Genomic DNA, 19,561 nt, shown 5'->3' with positions numbered 1-19,561 from the left:
AAAATCTGTCAAATGGAGGTAAATGATGCTGAATGTTGAATAGGCTCAAAATGTCCTGAATGTTTTGTGCAGTTAGAGTAAAGTGCTTTAAAATACTGTTATGCACCTGTGACAGATTTGGAGGAAAAATTACAGAGGAAAGCCGACATGGTTAATGGACTAAAGGAACAGAAACAGACACTTGAGAACCACAAAGATCAAATGAAGTTGCAACTGAAGGAGGTGGAGAAAAAGAAAGAGGAGAACAAGAAGAAACTTCTGTCAGTGGAGAACAAAATAACTGAGGCTGAGAATAAAAAGACGGATAAAGGGGGATTGTTAAAAGAAAAAGAAAATCTAACTGATGTCAAATGGAAACTAGATGAGCAAAAGACAAACTGGGAGAAACTAATTCTGAATCTGGAGCAGATGCTGCAGAGAATAGATGTTTTAGTCAGTAGTGACCAAGTACAAGAAAACTACAGTACACAGCAATCAAGGGTTTGAGCTGCTGGACGAGCGAAGAACAGGTGTGAGCTTTTAGCTTCAGTCAAAAGGCAAACTGTCTGATCTTACTTTTCATAGCAAATAATCACAAAATGTGCAGATAATTTAAAAAAAGGATATCATTCAAAAATTACTCATTAAATGTATGAACTAATCTAGTTTGCTTCAGTTTAACTTTTCTCTTGACTGCTGGTTGTAGTAACTTAAATGGTTTCCTTGTGCTCAGTACAAGTTAAGAAGTTTTATAACCCTGTCTTCATATATAACTGATTATATAGGAGGAAATGTGTTGAAGAGGGAATGTAATGCAGAGTTAATTATTTTATTTTGTAAATACTGTATATTTACAAAATGTAATAAATGTATCTTTAAACTGCTGCCAATTAAATGATGTGATACTGAACCTTTATGGTAAATATCTTCTGTCAATAAATTCTGTTATCTCACCTCCTGGCATTTCAATCATTTAAAGATTAACATTTCCCTGTTATGTTTAAGTACCTGAAAACAGTTAAGGTGAGGGGAAAATGCATGTCTTGTATAAATAGTGAAAAAATTAGTAATGACGAAAAGATGGGTGGCATTTATGTTAAATATTTAGAGTTGAACTCCAGAGAGTTTCCATTGCAGTGTGCTTCCATATGACAGGGAGTACTACTATGAAACGTCCATGATGTCTTGCTGCTGACTGTCTGAGTATCAGACTGAAATTCACATGAAGTGAAACATAGGTGAAACCCTCTTCTTCCTGTTAGTTAGTTGTACAAATAAATGTGTGAAGCTAAAACAGAACTAAGTTTGAAACCAAGAGAACCTCACAGTAACTTACATGCCCACCTGTAAAGGATGGATGAATTAAAGAATAAACTTGTACAGGTCTGAATGCTTGCCCCCTTCAGTGAGGGGATCTGGTGGCTCTTTTGTGCTGTAGGGGGCATTTTACTGGCATTGTTTAGGTCCACCTGTCCCCCAAGAGGAAAGGGTCAAATCAATACAAAGTTGTTGTAAGTGATCACCTTTATCCTATGATAAAACTCTGGTCCTCTGCCATATATTTTTTATTTAATTTTGAATCACATTTCCTGTATTTTATACTTACATTAAGGGACTATGGTGATATAAAATGTCCCCCCCCCTGTCCACAGTGGAAATTATACCCCAGCTGGAGAGACAAAGCAAGAGAGCTGTACCAGACATCCAGACATAGACACATTTACATGTGGATTTATGTGAAATCATGCAACATTATTATTTTAATAGGCGCCAAATTCAGTATATATATATTTCTCTGTTTTGGAATCTCACACAGAAACAGAGAAACAGGGTCAGTACTCACACACATGAAGTGAAGTATACGTGAGACCCTCCTCTTCCTTTTTGTAAGTTCTACAAATAAATGTTTGAAGCTAAGACAGAAATAAGTTTGAAACCACAGTCTTTCAGTGTGAAAACCTGAGGGGACGTATAGGACGTAAAGTAACTGTGATATTTCATGCTTATAATAACATCAATAAATGGACAGACAAAACTGTAATGACAAATAGCTTTGCAGGTTACGTTTACAGACTGCTAACTGTGTAGCTGATGTGCTGTCCTTTTACCAGCAGGGGTTGCAAACAGACCACAACACAGTCACAAAGAGCACAGCTTAAAAATGGCCTGCTTAAATTCCCTCTTTGTTTCCTTGGACAGTGTTCCCCTGTTGAGCTGCAGTGGAAGTATAACAAAAAGAGGGACTTTGGCATTAAAAAGACTGTAAAGTTAAAAGAAATGAATGATTACTGTGATGATTACAGTGTTGTGTTTTACGACAGACTATTATATACAATTATGAATCAGTCCTTTAAGTCTTATTAGTTTGGTCAATATCTTACCAAAATCTATTAAGCACGGGCGCACAGGTGGTCGAGTGGTTAGAGCGCATGCCACAAACGTAGCTGACCCTGGTTCCAATCCTGGTTGGAGGTCCTTTGCTGCATGTCACACCCCCCTCTCTGTCCCATATTTCTTCTCTGTCTATGCTGAAAAAAATCTATTGAGCACAAAGGGATTAACTTTGATAGAAAAAAGTAATCGTGTGAGACTATATATTTAACATACATTAAAATAAACCACTCTGGACACCATTTAATAATGTTAAAATGAAAAACAAACAACAATTCTGCCTTAATCCCTATATAATCCTTATATAAATTGAAAACTTTGCTCATTGACACTTCAGTGAACATCAGCCATCTCCTAGGACTTTTATTACCATTGAGCAAAGGTTATACCTCTGATATGACACATTTGAGTTGGAGGTGCAGTTGCTAGTCATCAATTATTAATGCTGACAAATACAAAGGCAGCCTCTATTGCAGTTTATTCATATAAAAGATTTAGGACAGTGAGTTATTGAGCTTAAACTGGACTTTTGTGTTACTTGTAAACATGTTTTTATCATAACTTCTCTAACTGCCAGTCAGTGATTGTGAAGGAACTGGTTAAATAGGACACAGCAATAACACTAGTGTAAAAAAATGTAAACGTTAACCTAAACTGCAGCTACAATAGACAGTAAAAGAGACACAATACATATTCTGTTCAGTTCCTGTTGTAAAGGGTTAAAGTACAATAACTGTGACTGATTGTGCAACCTCCTCATTAAAGCTTCGGAGCACATAACAGGTATGTGGGCTTTCTTTGTGGAAAATCAAGATTTGATAGAATAAACTATTGTATATTTGCAGATAGCAGTTTATTACACAAATAATTTGAACTGAAATGTCAACAATTCATATACTGATTACATAACTCATTTTCGGCTCAAGTATTTTTCATTGGTTAGCTTGATGTGTGAAGTCTATGACTGTAACATTGCATTTATTTATTTATGTGAACTTTGTATAATTTATAGAAAATTAAACCCTGACTGATGGTTTAATCATTACTAACTGCTAAATATGAACTTCTTTATCTATCAGTTGTGCTTCAGAGTGGCATCTTAAGTCAATTTTTATTTATTGCATTATTAGTTTTTAATTATTCTTTTTAGAAGCTCCAAATTAAATTCAGTGCATTATACTTTTACTCACTTTGTGACCTTCAGTTGTAATGTTGCTGTTAGTTTTCAGTAAATACTACAGTTATGTTATATATTATATTATTTTTAAGATCGCGCCAGCAGTTGAATAAGGAGTTTGAGCTGTTAGCTGCATTTGATGTTGGTTTGCTTTTTGGTATGGGCATGACAATTGGTTTTATTTTTCAGAAGTCCGGGATGTTTCACCTGATGGATGGATTAGCACCTAACACTGTGCTCAGTGGCCTCATTGGATCAATGTCCAGTCACACTCTCAGCTTCCTCGTCATGTTTCTCCTCATACCAACTTGTTGGGGTAAATCACACATAAACGTGTGTTTGTGAGTGTGTGTGTTTGTGTGTGTGTTAGAGAGAGAGAGAGAGAGAGAGAGAGAGAGAGAGAGAGAGAGAGAGAGAGAGAGAGAGAGAGAGAGAGAGAGAGAGAGAAAGAGAGAGAGAGCGAGAGAGAGAGACAGAGAGAGAGTACCCAAAATTAGCAAAATGCCCTTAACAATTTTCATAAAATTTTCAAATGAGCTCCAATAAGTCCCTTTTTCATCCAAAATATGACTTTAGGCTTTTACTTTGAAAATCAACACAACCTATTGTGTGCTGTCTAAAGCACCTTAATTGACCTCCTGAAATTGATCATCAATAGTCATTCCCCATGACTGCTCCTGGTGTCCTAAACACTCTGTTGTTCTGTATTTTATCATTTCAGCTGGTTCATCCCCTCCTCCTATTGGTTGTAAACTAGCTGCCTTTGCTTGCATCTTGATTGGTGCCGTTGTGGTTGTGGGCACACCTATTTTGCTGACATGTATTTACAAGGTGAAAAATAAAGGTAAGACACAACTGTGATACGTATAGTGCTATTATTGCATGCAAGTCAAAAGTCAGGAAGACGATAAAAAGAACAGTCTTTTTTCAATCTTTATTTATATAGTGCCAAATCACAACAAAGTCATCTCAAGGCACTTTACACATAGAGCAGGTTCTAAACCGAACTCTTCAGGTTTTAATTTTAAACAGACCCAACATTCCCACATGAGCAAGCACTTGGCGACAGTGGCAAGAAAAAACTCCCTTTTAACAGGAAGAAACCTCTGAACCAGACTCAAAGTGGGAGAACATCTGCCTCGACCGGTTGGGGTAGAGAGGAGAGAGAGGAAGGATAGGAGAGAGAAGCACATTGAAGGTCCAGGACTGGAATCTGTCTTCCGGACGTTTACAGGCCAGGATTACCTGTGAGACGAGAAAGCACAGACAACTCCGGGGAAGAAGTTTAGGTTATTGAATGCATTAATAGTACATAAATGTAAATGGATATAGATGGATGGATAGAGAGAGAGAGAGAGAGAGAGAGAGAGAGAGAGAGAGAGAGAGAGAGGAGGAGAGAGGAGCTCAGTGCATCATGGGAGTCCCCCCGACTCCCATGATGGATGAAAGGAAAGAGTGAAGACAATTTGCTTCCATAGTTTTACAATGGTTAAAAATAAGTGGCCTACTCAATCTAGCATTCTCAAATACAGTACCGGCAGGTGGTAGAATAGTTAAGAGCACATGCCATATGGTTTGAGTCCCGGCCAGCGGGCCTTTCTGCATGTCAAACCCCCCTCTCTCTCCCGTAATTACATGTCTCTCTATTGTCAAATAAAGGTGTCTATGCCAGAAAAAATCTTTAAAAAAAAAAGCTTTAGCAAAGCATTTTTTCTATTATTTGCACGTCAAGTCAATCTATCACTCTGTTGTGCATGCTTTCTGTCTTCTTACATTTCTGATTGTATATATTTTTGGCATATATATGTATATAGTGTATATTTATGTATTTATTTATTTTATTTAAAGGTTTAATGATCAGGGACAATGCACATTAATAAAACATTTTAATAAATGTAAACATGCCAGAATTAGCCAAAAGGCTATTTTACATCGGCTGTCCCTGGACTGATGTTGAGTCACCCTAAAAGAATATAAAAACCCTAAAAGAAGGGGGGGTGCTCAACGGGGGTCTCGCCCAGGGCGTCATTCAAGCTAGAATCGCCACTGCTCAAACATACTAATTAACTGATAGATTAAAGCAGTATCTCCCTCAGTTTCAGAATCGGTTATCATAATATTATTACAAGATCTCACATAACAGAAAACTAATTCATACATTTTTATTTCATCTCTTAAATTCTTAAGAGATTCATAAGTCTTTTATGTCACGCTTTACGGGGGATAGCTCATTCTTGTTCTGAGGTTCTGTATTTGCTCAAAAATACTGTTTTTATTTAATATATCCTACATTGTCTTCTTCATGGCACAAACAGTGGAGGATGCAATAAAGAAAGAGATTCAAACGGATGGAAATAAAACAAGAGAAGAGATGAAGAAATTGTTGGGTGAGTCCTGTTGCTGTAGTATGTGTTTGTGTGTGTGCATTGTGCCAATGTAAATGATTTACATTTCAAATGTATGCAAACATATAATACATAAAAACAGGTTGATATTTATTGTAGAAAGCAAAGCGTGAAGATTAATTTTTGTCACACTTTTACAATGGTTAAAAATTAGCAGCCTACTTGATGTCAGTCCAGTTAACTTGCTGATAAATTAAAGCAACTTTTCCCTCAGATTCAGAATCAGTCATCACAAAGTGGTTATTAAAATTGTCTTTAATTATAAACTGTTTTTTGATATACACAGAACCAAACAGGGGGAAATCGGGACAAGAAGAAAAGAGAGAGTTGGAGGAAAAGGATGAAAAGATTAAAGGTGAGTCCGACTCAACAGATCAAATTGAACTGATGATGTTGCTGTAGTGTAACTCAACTTTATTGCTCCTGCACCATGAGTTCAAATGTTATTTATAGAAAAGCTACATCTGTCTGGTGGAGATAAATGATGTAGTGGGTGTAAAAATAAAAACAACAACAACAACAACAACAACAGAACCCATCTAAAACATAAAAATAGTTGGTGTTGAATTGTAAATTGTGCTGATGTTGAATAAGCTAAAAATGTCCTGATATTAAAGTGCTTTAAAAGGCTACTTGTGACATATTTGGAGATGAAATTGTCAGAACTTGAGGAAAAGTTACAGAGGAAAGCCGACATTGTCGATGCACTAAACTTTGAGAAACAAACACTTGAGAACCAGAAAGATCAACTGAAGTTGCAACTGAAGGCGGTGGAGAAAAAGAAGGAGGAGAACAAGGAGAAACTTCTGTCAGTGGAGAACAAAATAACTGAGGCTGAGAATAAAAAGACTGATAAAGGGGGATTGTTAAAAGAAAAAGAAAATCTAACAGAAGTCAAATGGAAACTAGATGAGCAAAAGACAAACTGGGACAAACTAATTCTGAGTGTGGATCAGATGCTGCAGAGAATAGATGTTTTAGTCAATAGTGACCAAGTACAAGAAACTACAGCACACAGCAATCAAGTGTTTCAGCTGCTGGACGAGCGAAGAACAGGTGTGAGCTTTTAGTGTCAGTCAAAAGTCAAACTGTATAGTAAGTAATCACAAAATGTGCAGATAAAAAAAATGAAATCATTCAAAAATTATTCATTAAATGTATTATCTAAACTGTAATTGGCTGCTATTAAAACATATGTACCTGTTTATGTGCAGTCAAGTGATTTAAGTCAAGTTGCATTGTGGGTAATGTAGGCACCAGGTTTTAACAAGGAAGACAATTGTATGAGTAAAAAAAGACGAACAACTGTTAATTATGAGCCTCGAAATGTTACAGGAGTACAATGCTAAATCCTCTAAACTGATAAACCAACTGTTTTATAGTGGCCTGAATCTAACAACATGAGAGGCAATGATAGTCTCTGGTGTTACAATAATACAATACTAACATTTCTATTGACAGTATAACTACATTTTATATTTATTGTTATTTTTTAATTTATTTAAAAAAAAGGTGTATATATAGGATTTAAACAACAACTTTGAAAATTCAATTACCAAAACAAACAAACAAAAAACAGTACAGTTCTTTCTTCTGTAGCTAGAGGAGAAAACAGGATATAATTATATTGTTATACTGGCATGTTTGATGAAGTTAAAAGTCAGGAAGAGGATTAAAAGAACAGTGCTCTATATTTACTTTAATTATTTAATTACAGGTGTAGTAGACTTTATTTGTTTTTATTTTGATGGAATAAAATTCATGCAAAAAACCCATATACATTCTTTAGAATCAAATTACCACAAAGTAGTGGACACACAGAAAGATAAAAGAAGATAAAGATCATTCTTATTCTGAGGGTCTCTACTTGCTCTAAAATACTGTTTTTATTCAACATATGTCACATTGTCTTCTTCATAGCACAAACAGTGATGGATGCAAAAAAGACAGAGTTACAGATGGATGGAAATGAAACAAGAGATGAGATGAAGACATTGTTGGGTGAGTCCGACCGACTCAACAGACTAAACTGATCATGTTACTGTGAGTGTGTGTGTGTGTGTGTGTGTGTGTGTGTGTGTGTGTGTGTGTGTGTGTGTGTGTGTGTGTGTGTGTGTGTAATGAAAACTCAACTTTCTTCCCACTGCATGAGTTTCAGTGTTATTTATAGACCAACAAAAGTCTGTCTACTTGAGGAAAATGCTTTAGATTTACAATGTATGCAAATGGAAAGAGTGAAGATGAATTGTTGTCACACTTTGACAATGGTTAACAATTAGCATCCTACTTGATGTCCGGCTAGCATGATCAAACATTATACCAATTAACTTACTGATAGATTAAAGCAGCTTTTCCCTCAGATTCAGAATCAGTCATCATAGTATTATTAGAAGATCTCTCACCATCTTCTCATGGGTGAGCACACAAAGTGATTATTAAAAGTTTTTAGCACTACCATGAGATAGTCTGTTTTAATGTAAAAACAAATAAGTATATTAACTTAATAGACATAGACAGTTGGCTTTGTTCTTGTAGTAATCCTTCATTTATACACATTGAGACATAACTCACAGCTCTTAACATGTATTGTTAATAATATGTGAGGTTTTCATGATTCATTACAACACAAACTACAATGTAAAGTTACCTCAGATTACAGAAAACTAATCCATGATACATTTTGATTTCATCTCTTAAATTCTTCCTCAAGTGTTTTATGTTACGCTTTGGAATGAAATTGATATAATATATACACAAATACATTTATATTAAATCAAATTACCACAAAGTAAGGGACACGCAATACAGTTAACACACAATGATTAAAGGGAAATGTGTAAGTAGGGGGAACAGCTCATTCTTGCTCCAAGACTCTCTCCCTGCTTGAAAATACTTTTTATTTTATGCTTAATTGTCTTTAATTATAAACTGTTTCTTGATATGATATACACAGAGTTACAGAGAGAAACAGACGAAAAGACAGAGTTGACGAGACGGATAAAGGAAAAGGATGACATTATTTTGGGTGAGTCTCACACAAAATATCAGATTGAAGTGATTGTGTGTGTGTGTGTGTGTGTGTGTGTGTGTGTGTGTGTGTGTGTGTGTATGTGTATGTGTGTGTGTGTGTGTTTATGTGTGTGTGTGTGTGTGTGTGTGTGTGTGTGTGTGTGTGTGTGTGAAATGTCATAAAAATGTCCATGAGTGCTCACACATAAAAATGTGTGTAGAATCATAATGTAACTTTATTGCTCCTGATCCATGAGTTTAAGTGTTATTTATAGACCAATAAAATCTGTCAAATGGAGGTAAATGATGCTGAATGTTGAATAAGCACAAAATGTCCTGAATGTTGTGTGCAGTTATATTAAAGTGCTTTAAAATGCTACTGTTGTGCACCTGTGACAGATTTGGAGGAAAAGTTACAGCGGAATGCCAACATGGTTGATGCACTAAAGGAACAGAAACAGACACTTGAGAACCAGAAAGATCAACTGAAGTTGCAACTGAAGGAGGTGGAGAAAAAGAAGGAGGAGAACAAGGAGAAACTTCTGTCAGTGGAGAACAAAATAACTGAGGCTGAGAATAAAAAGACGGATAAAGGGGGATTGTTAAAAGAAAAAGAAAATCTAACTGATGTCAAATGGAAACTAGATGAGCAAAAGACAAACTGGGAGAAACTAATTCTGAGTGTGGAGCAGATTCTGCAGAGAATAGATGTTTTAGTCAGTAGTGACCAAGTACAAGAAACTACAGCACACGACAATTAAGGGTTTGAGCTGCTGGACGAGAGAGTAAGAGAAGAATGAGCTTTTAGTTTAATTCAAAAAGTCAAACTGTCTGATCTTACTTTTTATAGCAAATAATCACAACATGTGTAGATAAAAAAATGATATAATTCAAAAATTACTCATTAAATGTATGAACTAATCTAGTTTGGTTCAGTTTCATTTTGTTCTTTACTGCTGGTTGTAGTAACTTAAATGGTTTCCTTGTGAAGGTGAGCTTTCTATAGTAACTAATCACAACATCACAACATTTTCAGACACTAAAAAATTGTATCATTCAAAAATTATTAATTGAATGTATTGTCTAACCTAGTTTTCATTTTTTCTTGACTGCTGGTTGTAGTAACTTAAATGGTTTCCTTGCGCTCAGTACATGTGAAGATGTTTTACAACCCTGTCTTCATATATAACTGGTTATATAGGAGGAAATGTGTTGAATTTAAAATGTAATGCAGATTTGATTATTTTATGTTGTTAATACTGTATTACAACAAAATGTTATAAATGTATCTATAAACTGCTGCCAATTATATGTTGATACTGAACCTTTCTGCAAAGTATTCACTGTCAATACATTCTGTTTGTTATCTCACCTTTATCTTTTCCTGGTATTTCAATCATTTAAAGATTAACATTTCCATGTTATGTTTAAGTACCTGAAAGCAGTTAAGGCAAGGTGGAAATGCATGTCTTGTATAAATAGTGAAAAAGATGGGTGACATTTATGTTAAATATTTAGAGTTGAACTCCAGAGATTTTCCACTGCAGTGTGCATCCAGATGTCAGGGAGTACTACTATGAAACGTCCATGATGTCTTGCTGCTGACTGTCTGAGTATCAGACTGAAATTCACATGAATGAAAATATAGGTGAGACCCTCCTCTTCCTGTTAGTTAGTTATACAAATAAATGTGTGAAGCTAAAACAGAACTAAGTTTGAAACCACAGTCTCTCAGTGTATCGTGAAAAGGGGTAAAGTATAGAACTTAATTTTTCCATTCATACATGATAATTCCCAATAAAAGGTCATCAAACAACTTACCAGCTCAATACATAACTATAAACTCATGTAAATGTAACAAGGAAATAGGCTACATAGCATGGCTTGTAGTTATTATTGCTTATTACTTTGCAACAATATTTTATTAATATGAAGAATATTCTTTGTAGAGCACATGCTGCTCTTATCAAATCAAGGCTCCCCTCCATGTTTTTCTTCTAGTTATTTTCAGTTAATGAAGGAGGAGTTTGTCTGTGTTCACTATAAAATGGAGACAGTAATTTGCCCAAATTCACCATTTGTTTAACCTAAAGTCACAACTCCCTGTGGCAGGAGTTTGGCAGCAAAGAGGAAGTAGTGTGACATCGTTATAAAGCCACAAATTCTACAGCGGAAGGACGTTGTGGTGGTTGGATGGGTCAACACAGTGCAGGGTTGACATGGGACAACACTGTTGGCCTTCTGTTTCCTACTGTCAGTCAGAAATGATTTATTTTAAAACATGACCAACAATGAAGTCATTTTTTTAACCCAAAGCATTACGTTTTCAGTGAAGTTGACGTCTTGTGTCGCGCAGTTGGGGAATAAAGGCATAGTCATATCTTTTGGACAACAATTAAACTGTTAGAAAAAATATATCAGACACATGCTTTTTTCATATGTATTAAAACATGTACAGATAGTGACCATTAGAAGATCCTTTCATAATGCACGTACAGTGTAAGTGATGGAGGACTAAATCAACAGGCCTCCCTCTGTGCAAAAATGTTTTTGAAATTTATCTGAAGCTAATATGAAGCTTATAATAACATCAATAAATGGACAGACAAAACTGTAATGAAAAATAGCTTTACAGGTGGGGTAGGACGGGGAAATGCATGCTGCCACCAGACGACCGCCTTCTTGGCTCTTTTATATCAGGTGCCTCCCGGCTGCAGCCAACCACAGGCCAGGACACGAACCCCTTCCCCAAATCATTGCTGCGTCATGGCACACACCTATCTACATGTAAAAAAAATCAAAACAAAAAGACACAGGGCACACAAACGCACACACACAGCAGACCAAAACAAATGACCCCAGTCATAACACAGGTTATGTTTACAGACCGCTACCTGGCTGAACCAAATGCTTTGTGTTTCCTCGGACAGTGTTCCCCTGTTGAGCTGCAGTTGAAGTATAACAAAAAGAGATACTTTGGCATTAGAAATACGAAAAAAATGAATGATTACTGTGATGATTACAGTGTTCTGTTTTAAGACAGACTATTATATACAATTATGAATCCGTCCTTTAAGTCTTATTAGTTTGGTCAACATCTTACCAAAATCTATTGAGCACGGGCGCACAGGTGGTCGAGTGGTTAGAGCGCATGCCACATACGCAGCCGACCCTTTGCTGCATGGTTTCCTGTCTGTCTACTGCTTAATAAAGGTGTCTATGCCGAAAATAATCTATTGAGCACAAAGGGATTAACTTTGATAGAAAAAAGTAATCTTGTGAGACTATATATTAAACATTACATTCAAACAGTGGCGAACCGTTGACTTGGACCCAATGTTTTTTGTGTTTGTTTCAGCTTAAACACAAATGAATTTCAATGTAGATTTAATATTTCTGCCAAAAGTATAAAACAAACACCTCCTGAGGTGAAATGGGAAAAGGCACAAGCTCTTTGTAAGTTATGCTCATTACTGCTCCATGGAATAAATTGCAGCTCATCATCATGTCACTACAATCAACAAAATGTATCTACACAAAATTCAGGAACTCTGCTTTGCTCGAAGGACTGCATCATTTATTTTTATTGCAAAATGTGGCTCATAACATACATGTAACATTCTAAGTACATTCAGTTTATACTGCTCATCCAGCTCTGTCCGATCATCAACACACCTCTGTCTGTGCTGACACTGAAACACTGCAACACGCCGCTCCCTCACTCTCGCTCGCCGATTCACTCACTCCGCTAGCTTACTGTTAGCCGTTAGATTGACTGGTCGCTTATATATGTTATCTTCTAGGTATTCGCGAAAATACCTGGGAGATGTCGTTATATGGTCCCGCCCACACCTCAATGAAATATGATTGGCTAAGACAACTCTCAAACTCAAATTCATGCCCACATCGACTTGAATTACACAGACTTAAGTTATAGCTACAGAAGGTCCTGCAGGGGGGAGTCGCTGATTTACCCAGATACCATTGGAAGAAAAATTATGATTGGTCCATTTCCCGTTACATTATACTAACCCATTGTTTCGCAAGAGATATTAGTCCAAGTTTATAACAATTACCTAGAAATGATTACTAGTGTATTACTCACTGAATAAAAAATATTGGGGAAAAAAATTATATATATACATATAATCCCTATATAATCCTTATATAAATTGAAAATTTTGCTCATTGACACATCAGTGAACATCAGCCATCTCATAGGATTTTTTATTACCAGTGAGCAAATGTCACAAGGAAACAAGGAAACAACCTGATGTCAGTACTTAAATGCTCAATTTATAGCTCTTATATGAAACATTTGAGTTGGACTTGCAATTATTAGTCAGCAATTATTAAAGCTGACAACTACAAAGGTTGCCTTTATTGCAGTTTATTCATTTTCCTCCTTATCGTACCTTATCGAGTTATTGAGTTTAACCTGGACTTATAGAATGTCATTCGACTCCAATTGTGTTACTTGTAAACATATTTTTTAATTATCATAACTTTTTCTAACTGTCAGTCAGTGATTGTGAAGGAACTGGTTAAATAAGACACAGCAATAACACTAGTCTAAAATGCAGTAAAACGTTAACCTGAACTGCAGCTACAATAGACAGTAAAACAGACACAAGACATATTCTGTTCAGTTCCTGTTGTAAAGGGTTAACGTTCAACTGATTGTGCAACTTCCTCATTATGAGAGCTTTGGAGCACATAACAGGTATGTGGGCTTTCTTTGTGGAAAATCAAGATTTAAAAGATTTCATAACTATTGTAAATTTGCAGATAGCAGTTTATTACACAATTAATTGGAACTGAAATGCCAACAATTCATATACTGATTACATAACTCATTGTTGGCTCAAGTATTTTTCATTGGTTAGCTCGACATGTGAAGTCTATGACTGTAACATTGCATTTATGTGAACTTTGTATCATTTATAGAAAATTAAACCCCTACTGATGGTTTAAGCATTATGCCAGCTAACTGCTAAATATGAGCTTCTTTATCTATCAGTTGTGCTTCAGAGTGGCATCTTAAGTCAACTTTTATTTATTGTATTATTAGTTTTTAATTATTCTTTTTAGAAGCTCCAAATTAAATTCAGTGCATTATACTTTTACCCACTTTGTGACTTTCAGTTGTAATGTTGCTGTTAGTTTTTCTCTTCAGTTTGGTCTCACACACTCCTGCTTATTGAATCATAGATTTACGCATTTTTGGTGCAACAGTGACATTAATTATGTCTGAGTTACTATGGAAACTTAAGTTAAAGTATTGTGAATATGGAAATAGAAATATATTTTAAATATTTAAGATTATATGTATAGAATATGCTAGTTTTTTTTAAAGGATTTTTGTTTTTTTTTGTTTGTTTTTAAAGGTTTAATTCCCTGCTACATTTTAACTGACTTCAGTGTCTTATTACTGTAACTGTAAAACTTTAAATAGGTTACAACCAAAATAATGTTTTGCTTCTGTGTTTTGAAAAGGTGGGTGTCAACATGGATGACAAAATGATGTAGTTCAAATGAAAAGGCTGAAGAAAGAGGACATTCAACTTAAACTACAAATGAAAAAGGTACAATAAGGAGGAACATGAAAAAACCTGGCCCAGTTGATACACATATAAAGCAAATAACCTGCTACCAAATTCGTGGTTGAAAATTATATTTTGTATTATATGCTGTAAGTGAACATAAAGTTATCAGAATATTTGAGAAACAGATATGTTATATATTATATTATTTTTAGTATTGGTCCAGCAGTTGAATAAAGAGTTTTAGCCGTTAGCTGCATTTGTTGTTGGTTTGCTTTTTGGGATGGGGGTGACTATTGGTTTTATTTTTCAGAACTCCGAGATGTTTTGCCTGAAGGAAGGATTAGCACCTGTGTTCAGATGCCTCAGTGTGTCACCGTCCAGTCACATTCTCACCTTCCTCTTTGTCTTCCTCATCATACTGACTTGTTGGGGTAAATCAAACACAAGCACACAAAGTCACAACTTTATTTTTTATCTTTTGGCTTTATTAATTCATCACGTTTTTATATGATAATATTTTCACCAGCAGAGCAGGCTAATCAGTATCAGCGCTTACTCTTTCTATTTAATTCATATATCCACAGTGTGTGTGTGTGTGTGTGTGTGTGTGTGAGAGAGAGAGAGAGAGAGAGAGAGAGATAGAGAGAGAGAGAGAGAGAGAGAGAGAGAGAGAGAGAGAGAGAGAGAGAGAGAGAGAGAGAGAGAGAGAGAGAGAAATATGACTTTTAGTTTTCACTGTGAAAGTCAAAGCAAACTATTGTGTGCTGTCTAAAGCACCTTAATTGATAATCAATAGCCCTTTCCCCAGACTGCTCACGGTGTCCTAAACACTATGTTGTTCTGTATTTTATCATTTCAGCTGGTCCATCTTCTCCTCCTATTGGTTTCCCACCAGCTGCCTTTCTTTGCATCTTGGTTGTGGTCGCACTTAGTGTGCTTGTTTACCTGCTGAAAAATAAAGGTAAGACAAAACTGTGATACTTATAGTGTTATTAATTGCATGAAGTCAAAGGTCAGGAAGAGGATTAAAAGAACAGTGCTCTATATTTACTTTACTTTAATTATTTAATTACAGGTGTTTTAGACTTTATTTATTTTCATTTTGATGTAATGAAATTGATTCAAAATACATTTATATTGAATCAAATTTCCACAAAGTAGTGGACACACAGAAAGATAAAAGAAGATAAAAGTCAGGGTAGGGGGCTCGAATCATTCTCTCAAAAATACTGTTTTTATTCAACATATGTCACATTGTCTTTTTCATGGCACAAACAGTGTTGGATGCAATAAAGACAGAGATACAAACAGATGGAAATAAAACAAGAGATGAGATGAAGAAATTGTTGGGTGAGTCCTGTTGCTTTCATTTTTAAAATAACTATCGCCCTCTATTGGCCAGCCGACACTGCTCAGATTACAGAAAACTAATCCACGATACATTTTGATTTCTGCTATTAAATTCTTCCTCAAGCGTTTTATGTTACGCTTTGGAATGAAATTGATATTATATATACACAGATACATTTATTTTGAATGAAATAACCACAAAGTAAGGGATACACACTATACAGTCAACACACAATGATTAAAAGGAAATGTGTAAGTAGGGGAAACAGCTCATTCTTGCTCCAAGACTCTCTCCCTGCTTGAAAATACTTTTTATTTTATGCTTAATTGTCTTTAATTATAAACTGTTTCTTGATATGATATACACAGAGTTACAGAGAAAAACAGACGGAAATACAGACATTATTTTGGGTGAGTCTAACACAAAATATCAGATTGAAGTGACTATGTTGCTGTAGTGTGTGTGTGTGTGTGTGTGTGTGTGTGTGTGTGTGTGTGTGTGTGTGTGTGTGTGTGTGTGTGTGTGTGTGTGTGTGTCTGTGTGTGTGTGTGTGTGTGTGTGTGTGTGTGATAAAATGTCCATGGGTGCTCAGAGTTCATATGCATGTGTGTGTGTGGAATAAAAACTCAACTTTATTGCTCCTACACCATAAGTTCAAATGTTATTCATAGAAAAGCTACATCTGTCTAGTGGAGGTAAAAACAAAACAACCAAAAAAAACATTTAAAACATAAAAACAGTTGGTGTTGAATTGTAAATTGTGCTGATGTTGAAAAAGCTCAAAATGTCCTTAATGGTTTGTGCAGTTGTAGTAAAGTGCTTTAAAATGCTACTGTTGTGCACCTGTGACAGATTTGGAGGAAAAGTTACAGATGAAAGCCAGCCTGGTTGATGCACTAAACTTTCAGAAACAGACACTTGAGAACCAGAAAGATCAACTGAAGGAAAAGTTGCAGCAGAAAGCCAACATGGCTGATGGACTAAAGGAACAGAAACAGACACTTGAGAACCACAAAGATCAAATGAAGTTGCAACTGAAGGAGGTGGAGAAAAAGAAGGAGGAGAACAAGGAGAAACTTCTGTCAGTGGAGAACAAAATAACTGAGGCTGAGAATAAAAAGAAGGATAAAGGGGGATTGTTAAAAGAAAAAGAAAATCTAACAGATGTCAAATGGAAACTAGATGAGCAAAAGACAAACTGGGAGAAACTAATTCTGAGTGTGGAGCAGATGCTGCAGAGAATAGATGTTTTAGTCAATAGTGACCAAGTACAAGAAACTACAGTACACAGCAATCAAGGGTTTGAGCTGCTGGACGAGCGAAGAACAGGTGTGAGCTTTTAGCTTCAGTCAAAAGGCAAACTGTCTGATCTTACTTTTCATAGCAAATAATCACAAAATGTGCAGATAATTTTAAAAAAAAGGATATCATTCAAAAATTACTCATTAAATGTATGAACTAATCTAGTTTGCTTCAGTTTAACTTTTCTCTTGACTGCTGGTTGTAGTAACTTAAATGGTTTCCTTGTGCTCAGTACAAGTTAAGAAGTTTTATAACCCTGTCTTCATATATAACTGATTATATAGGAGGAAATGTGTTGAAGAGGGAATGTAATGCAGAGTTAATTATTTTATTTTGTAAATACTGTATATTAACAAAATGTAATAAATGTATCTTTAAACTGCTGGCAATTAAATGATGTGATACTGAACCTTTATGGTAAATATCTTCTGTCAATAAATTCTGTTATCTCACCTCCTGGCATTTCAATCATTTAAAGATTAACATTTCCCTGTTATGTTTAAGTACCTGAAAACAGTTAAGGTGAGGGGAAAATGCATGTCTTGTATAAATAGTGAAAAAATTAGTAATGACGAAAAGATGGGTGGCATTTATGTTAAATATTTAGAGTTGAACTCCAGAGAGTTTCCATTGCAGTGTGCTTCCATATGACAGGGAGTACTACTATGAAACGTCCATGATGTCTTGCTGCTGACTGTCTGAGTATCAGACTGAAATTCACATGAAGTGAAACATAGGTGAAACCCTCTTCTTCCTGTTAGTTAGTTGTACAAATAAATTGGTGAAGCTAAAACAGAACTAAGCTTGAAACCAAGAGAACCTCACAGTAACTTACATGCCCACCTGTAAAGGATGGATGAATTAAAGAATAAACTTGTACAGGTCTGAATGCTTGCCCCCTTCAGTGAGGGGATCTGGTGGCTCTTTTGTGCTGTAGGGGGCATTTTACTGGCATTGTTTAGGTCCACCTGTCCCCCAAGAGGAAAGGGTCAAATCAATACAAAGTTGTTGTAAGTGATCACCTTTATCCTATGATAAAACTCTGGTCCTCTGCCATACATTTTTTATTTTTTATTTCCTGTATTTTATACTTACATTAAGGGACTATGGTGATACAAAATGTCCCCCCCCCCCTGTCCACAGTGGAAATTATACCCCAGCTGGAGAGACAAAGCAAGAGAGCTGTACCAGACATCCAGACATAGACACATTTACATGTGGATTTATGTGAAATCATGCAACATTATTATTTTAATAGGCGCCAAATTCAGTATATATATATTTCTCTGTTTTGGAATCTCACACAGAAACAGAGAAACAGGGTCAGTACTCACACACATGAAGTGAAGTATACGTGAGACCCTCCTCTTCCTTTTTGTAAGTTCTACAAATAAATGTTTGAAGCTAAGACAGAAATAAGTTTGAAACCACAGTCTTTCAGTGTGAAAACCTGAGGGGACGTATAGGACGTAAAGTAACTGTGATATTTCATGCTTATAATAACATCAATAAATGGACAGACAAAACTGTAATGACAAATAGCTTTGCAGGTTACGTTTACAGACTGCTAACTGTGTAGCTGATGTGCTGTCCTTTTACCAGCAGGGGTTGCAAACAGACCACAACACAGTCACAAAGAGCACAGCTTAAAAATGGCCTGCTTAAATTCCCTCTTTGTTTCCTTGGACAGTGTTCCCCTGTTGAGCTGCAGTGGAAGTATAACAAAAAGAGGGACTTTGGCATTAAAAAGACTGTAAAGTTAAAAGAAATGAATGATTACTGTGATGATTACAGTGTTGTGTTTTACGACAGACTATTATATACAATTATGAATCAGTCCTTTAAGTCTTATTAGTTTGGTCAATATCTTACCAAAATCTATTAAGCACGGGCGCACAGGTGGTCGAGTGGTTAGAGCGCATGCCACATACGTAGCTGACCCTGGTTCCAATCCTGGTTGGAGGTCCTTTGCTGCATGTCACACCCCCCTCTCTGTCCCATATTTCCTCTCTGTCTATGCTGAAAAAAATCTATTGAGCACAAAGGGATTAACTTTGATAGAAAAAAGTAATCGTGTGAGACTATATATTTAACATACATTAAAATAAACCACTCTGGACACCATTTAATAATGTTAAAATGAAAAACAAACAACAATTCTGCCTTAATCCCTATATAATCCTTATATAAATTGAAAACTTTGCTCATTGACACATCAGTGAACATCAGCCATCTCCTAGGACTTTTATTACCATTGAGCAAAGGTTATACCTCCGATATGACACATTTGAGTTGGAGGTGCAGTTGCTAGTCATCAATTATTAATACTGACAAATACAAAGGCAGCCTCTATTGCAGTTTATTCATATAAAAGATTTAGGACAGTGAGTTATTGAGCTTA

At 35.8% G+C, this 19,561-nt stretch overlaps 2 protein-coding genes across 3 annotated transcripts in view; both read left to right on the top strand.

The window, feature by feature from the left end:
* Positions 1-932, top strand: part of LOC134006100 (uncharacterized) — a 51,734-nt gene extending 50,802 nt beyond the window's left edge. Inside the window, exon 11 of the mRNA XM_062445171.1 lies at positions 449-932. Within this exon, the coding sequence (XP_062301155.1) occupies positions 449-523 (75 nt within the window). The 3' untranslated portion in view covers positions 524-932. The remainder of the gene's footprint in view (positions 1-448) is intronic.
* Positions 1-17,502, top strand: part of LOC134006128 (putative golgin subfamily A member 6-like protein 19) — a 50,984-nt gene extending 33,482 nt beyond the window's left edge. The window contains exons 6-8 of one of the 2 annotated variants that reach the window (XM_062445215.1): positions 5,863-5,934; positions 8,906-8,977; positions 16,711-17,502. In XM_062445215.1, the coding sequence (XP_062301199.1) occupies positions 5,863-5,934; positions 8,906-8,977; positions 16,711-17,201 (635 nt within the window). In that variant the 3' untranslated portion in view covers positions 17,202-17,502. The remainder of the gene's footprint in view (positions 1-5,862; positions 5,935-8,905; positions 8,978-16,710) is intronic. The other variant, XM_062445216.1, reaches the window with a different exon arrangement.
* Positions 17,503-19,561: the final 2,059 nt, after the last annotated feature.

Source organism: Scomber scombrus, chromosome 23 (genome assembly GCF_963691925.1).
Source record: "Scomber scombrus chromosome 23, fScoSco1.1, whole genome shotgun sequence".
Classification (NCBI taxonomy): domain Eukaryota; kingdom Metazoa; phylum Chordata; class Actinopteri; order Scombriformes; family Scombridae; genus Scomber; species Scomber scombrus.
The sequence above is the reverse complement of the archived record's forward strand: the minus strand, read 5'-3'. Positions and strand labels throughout refer to the sequence as shown.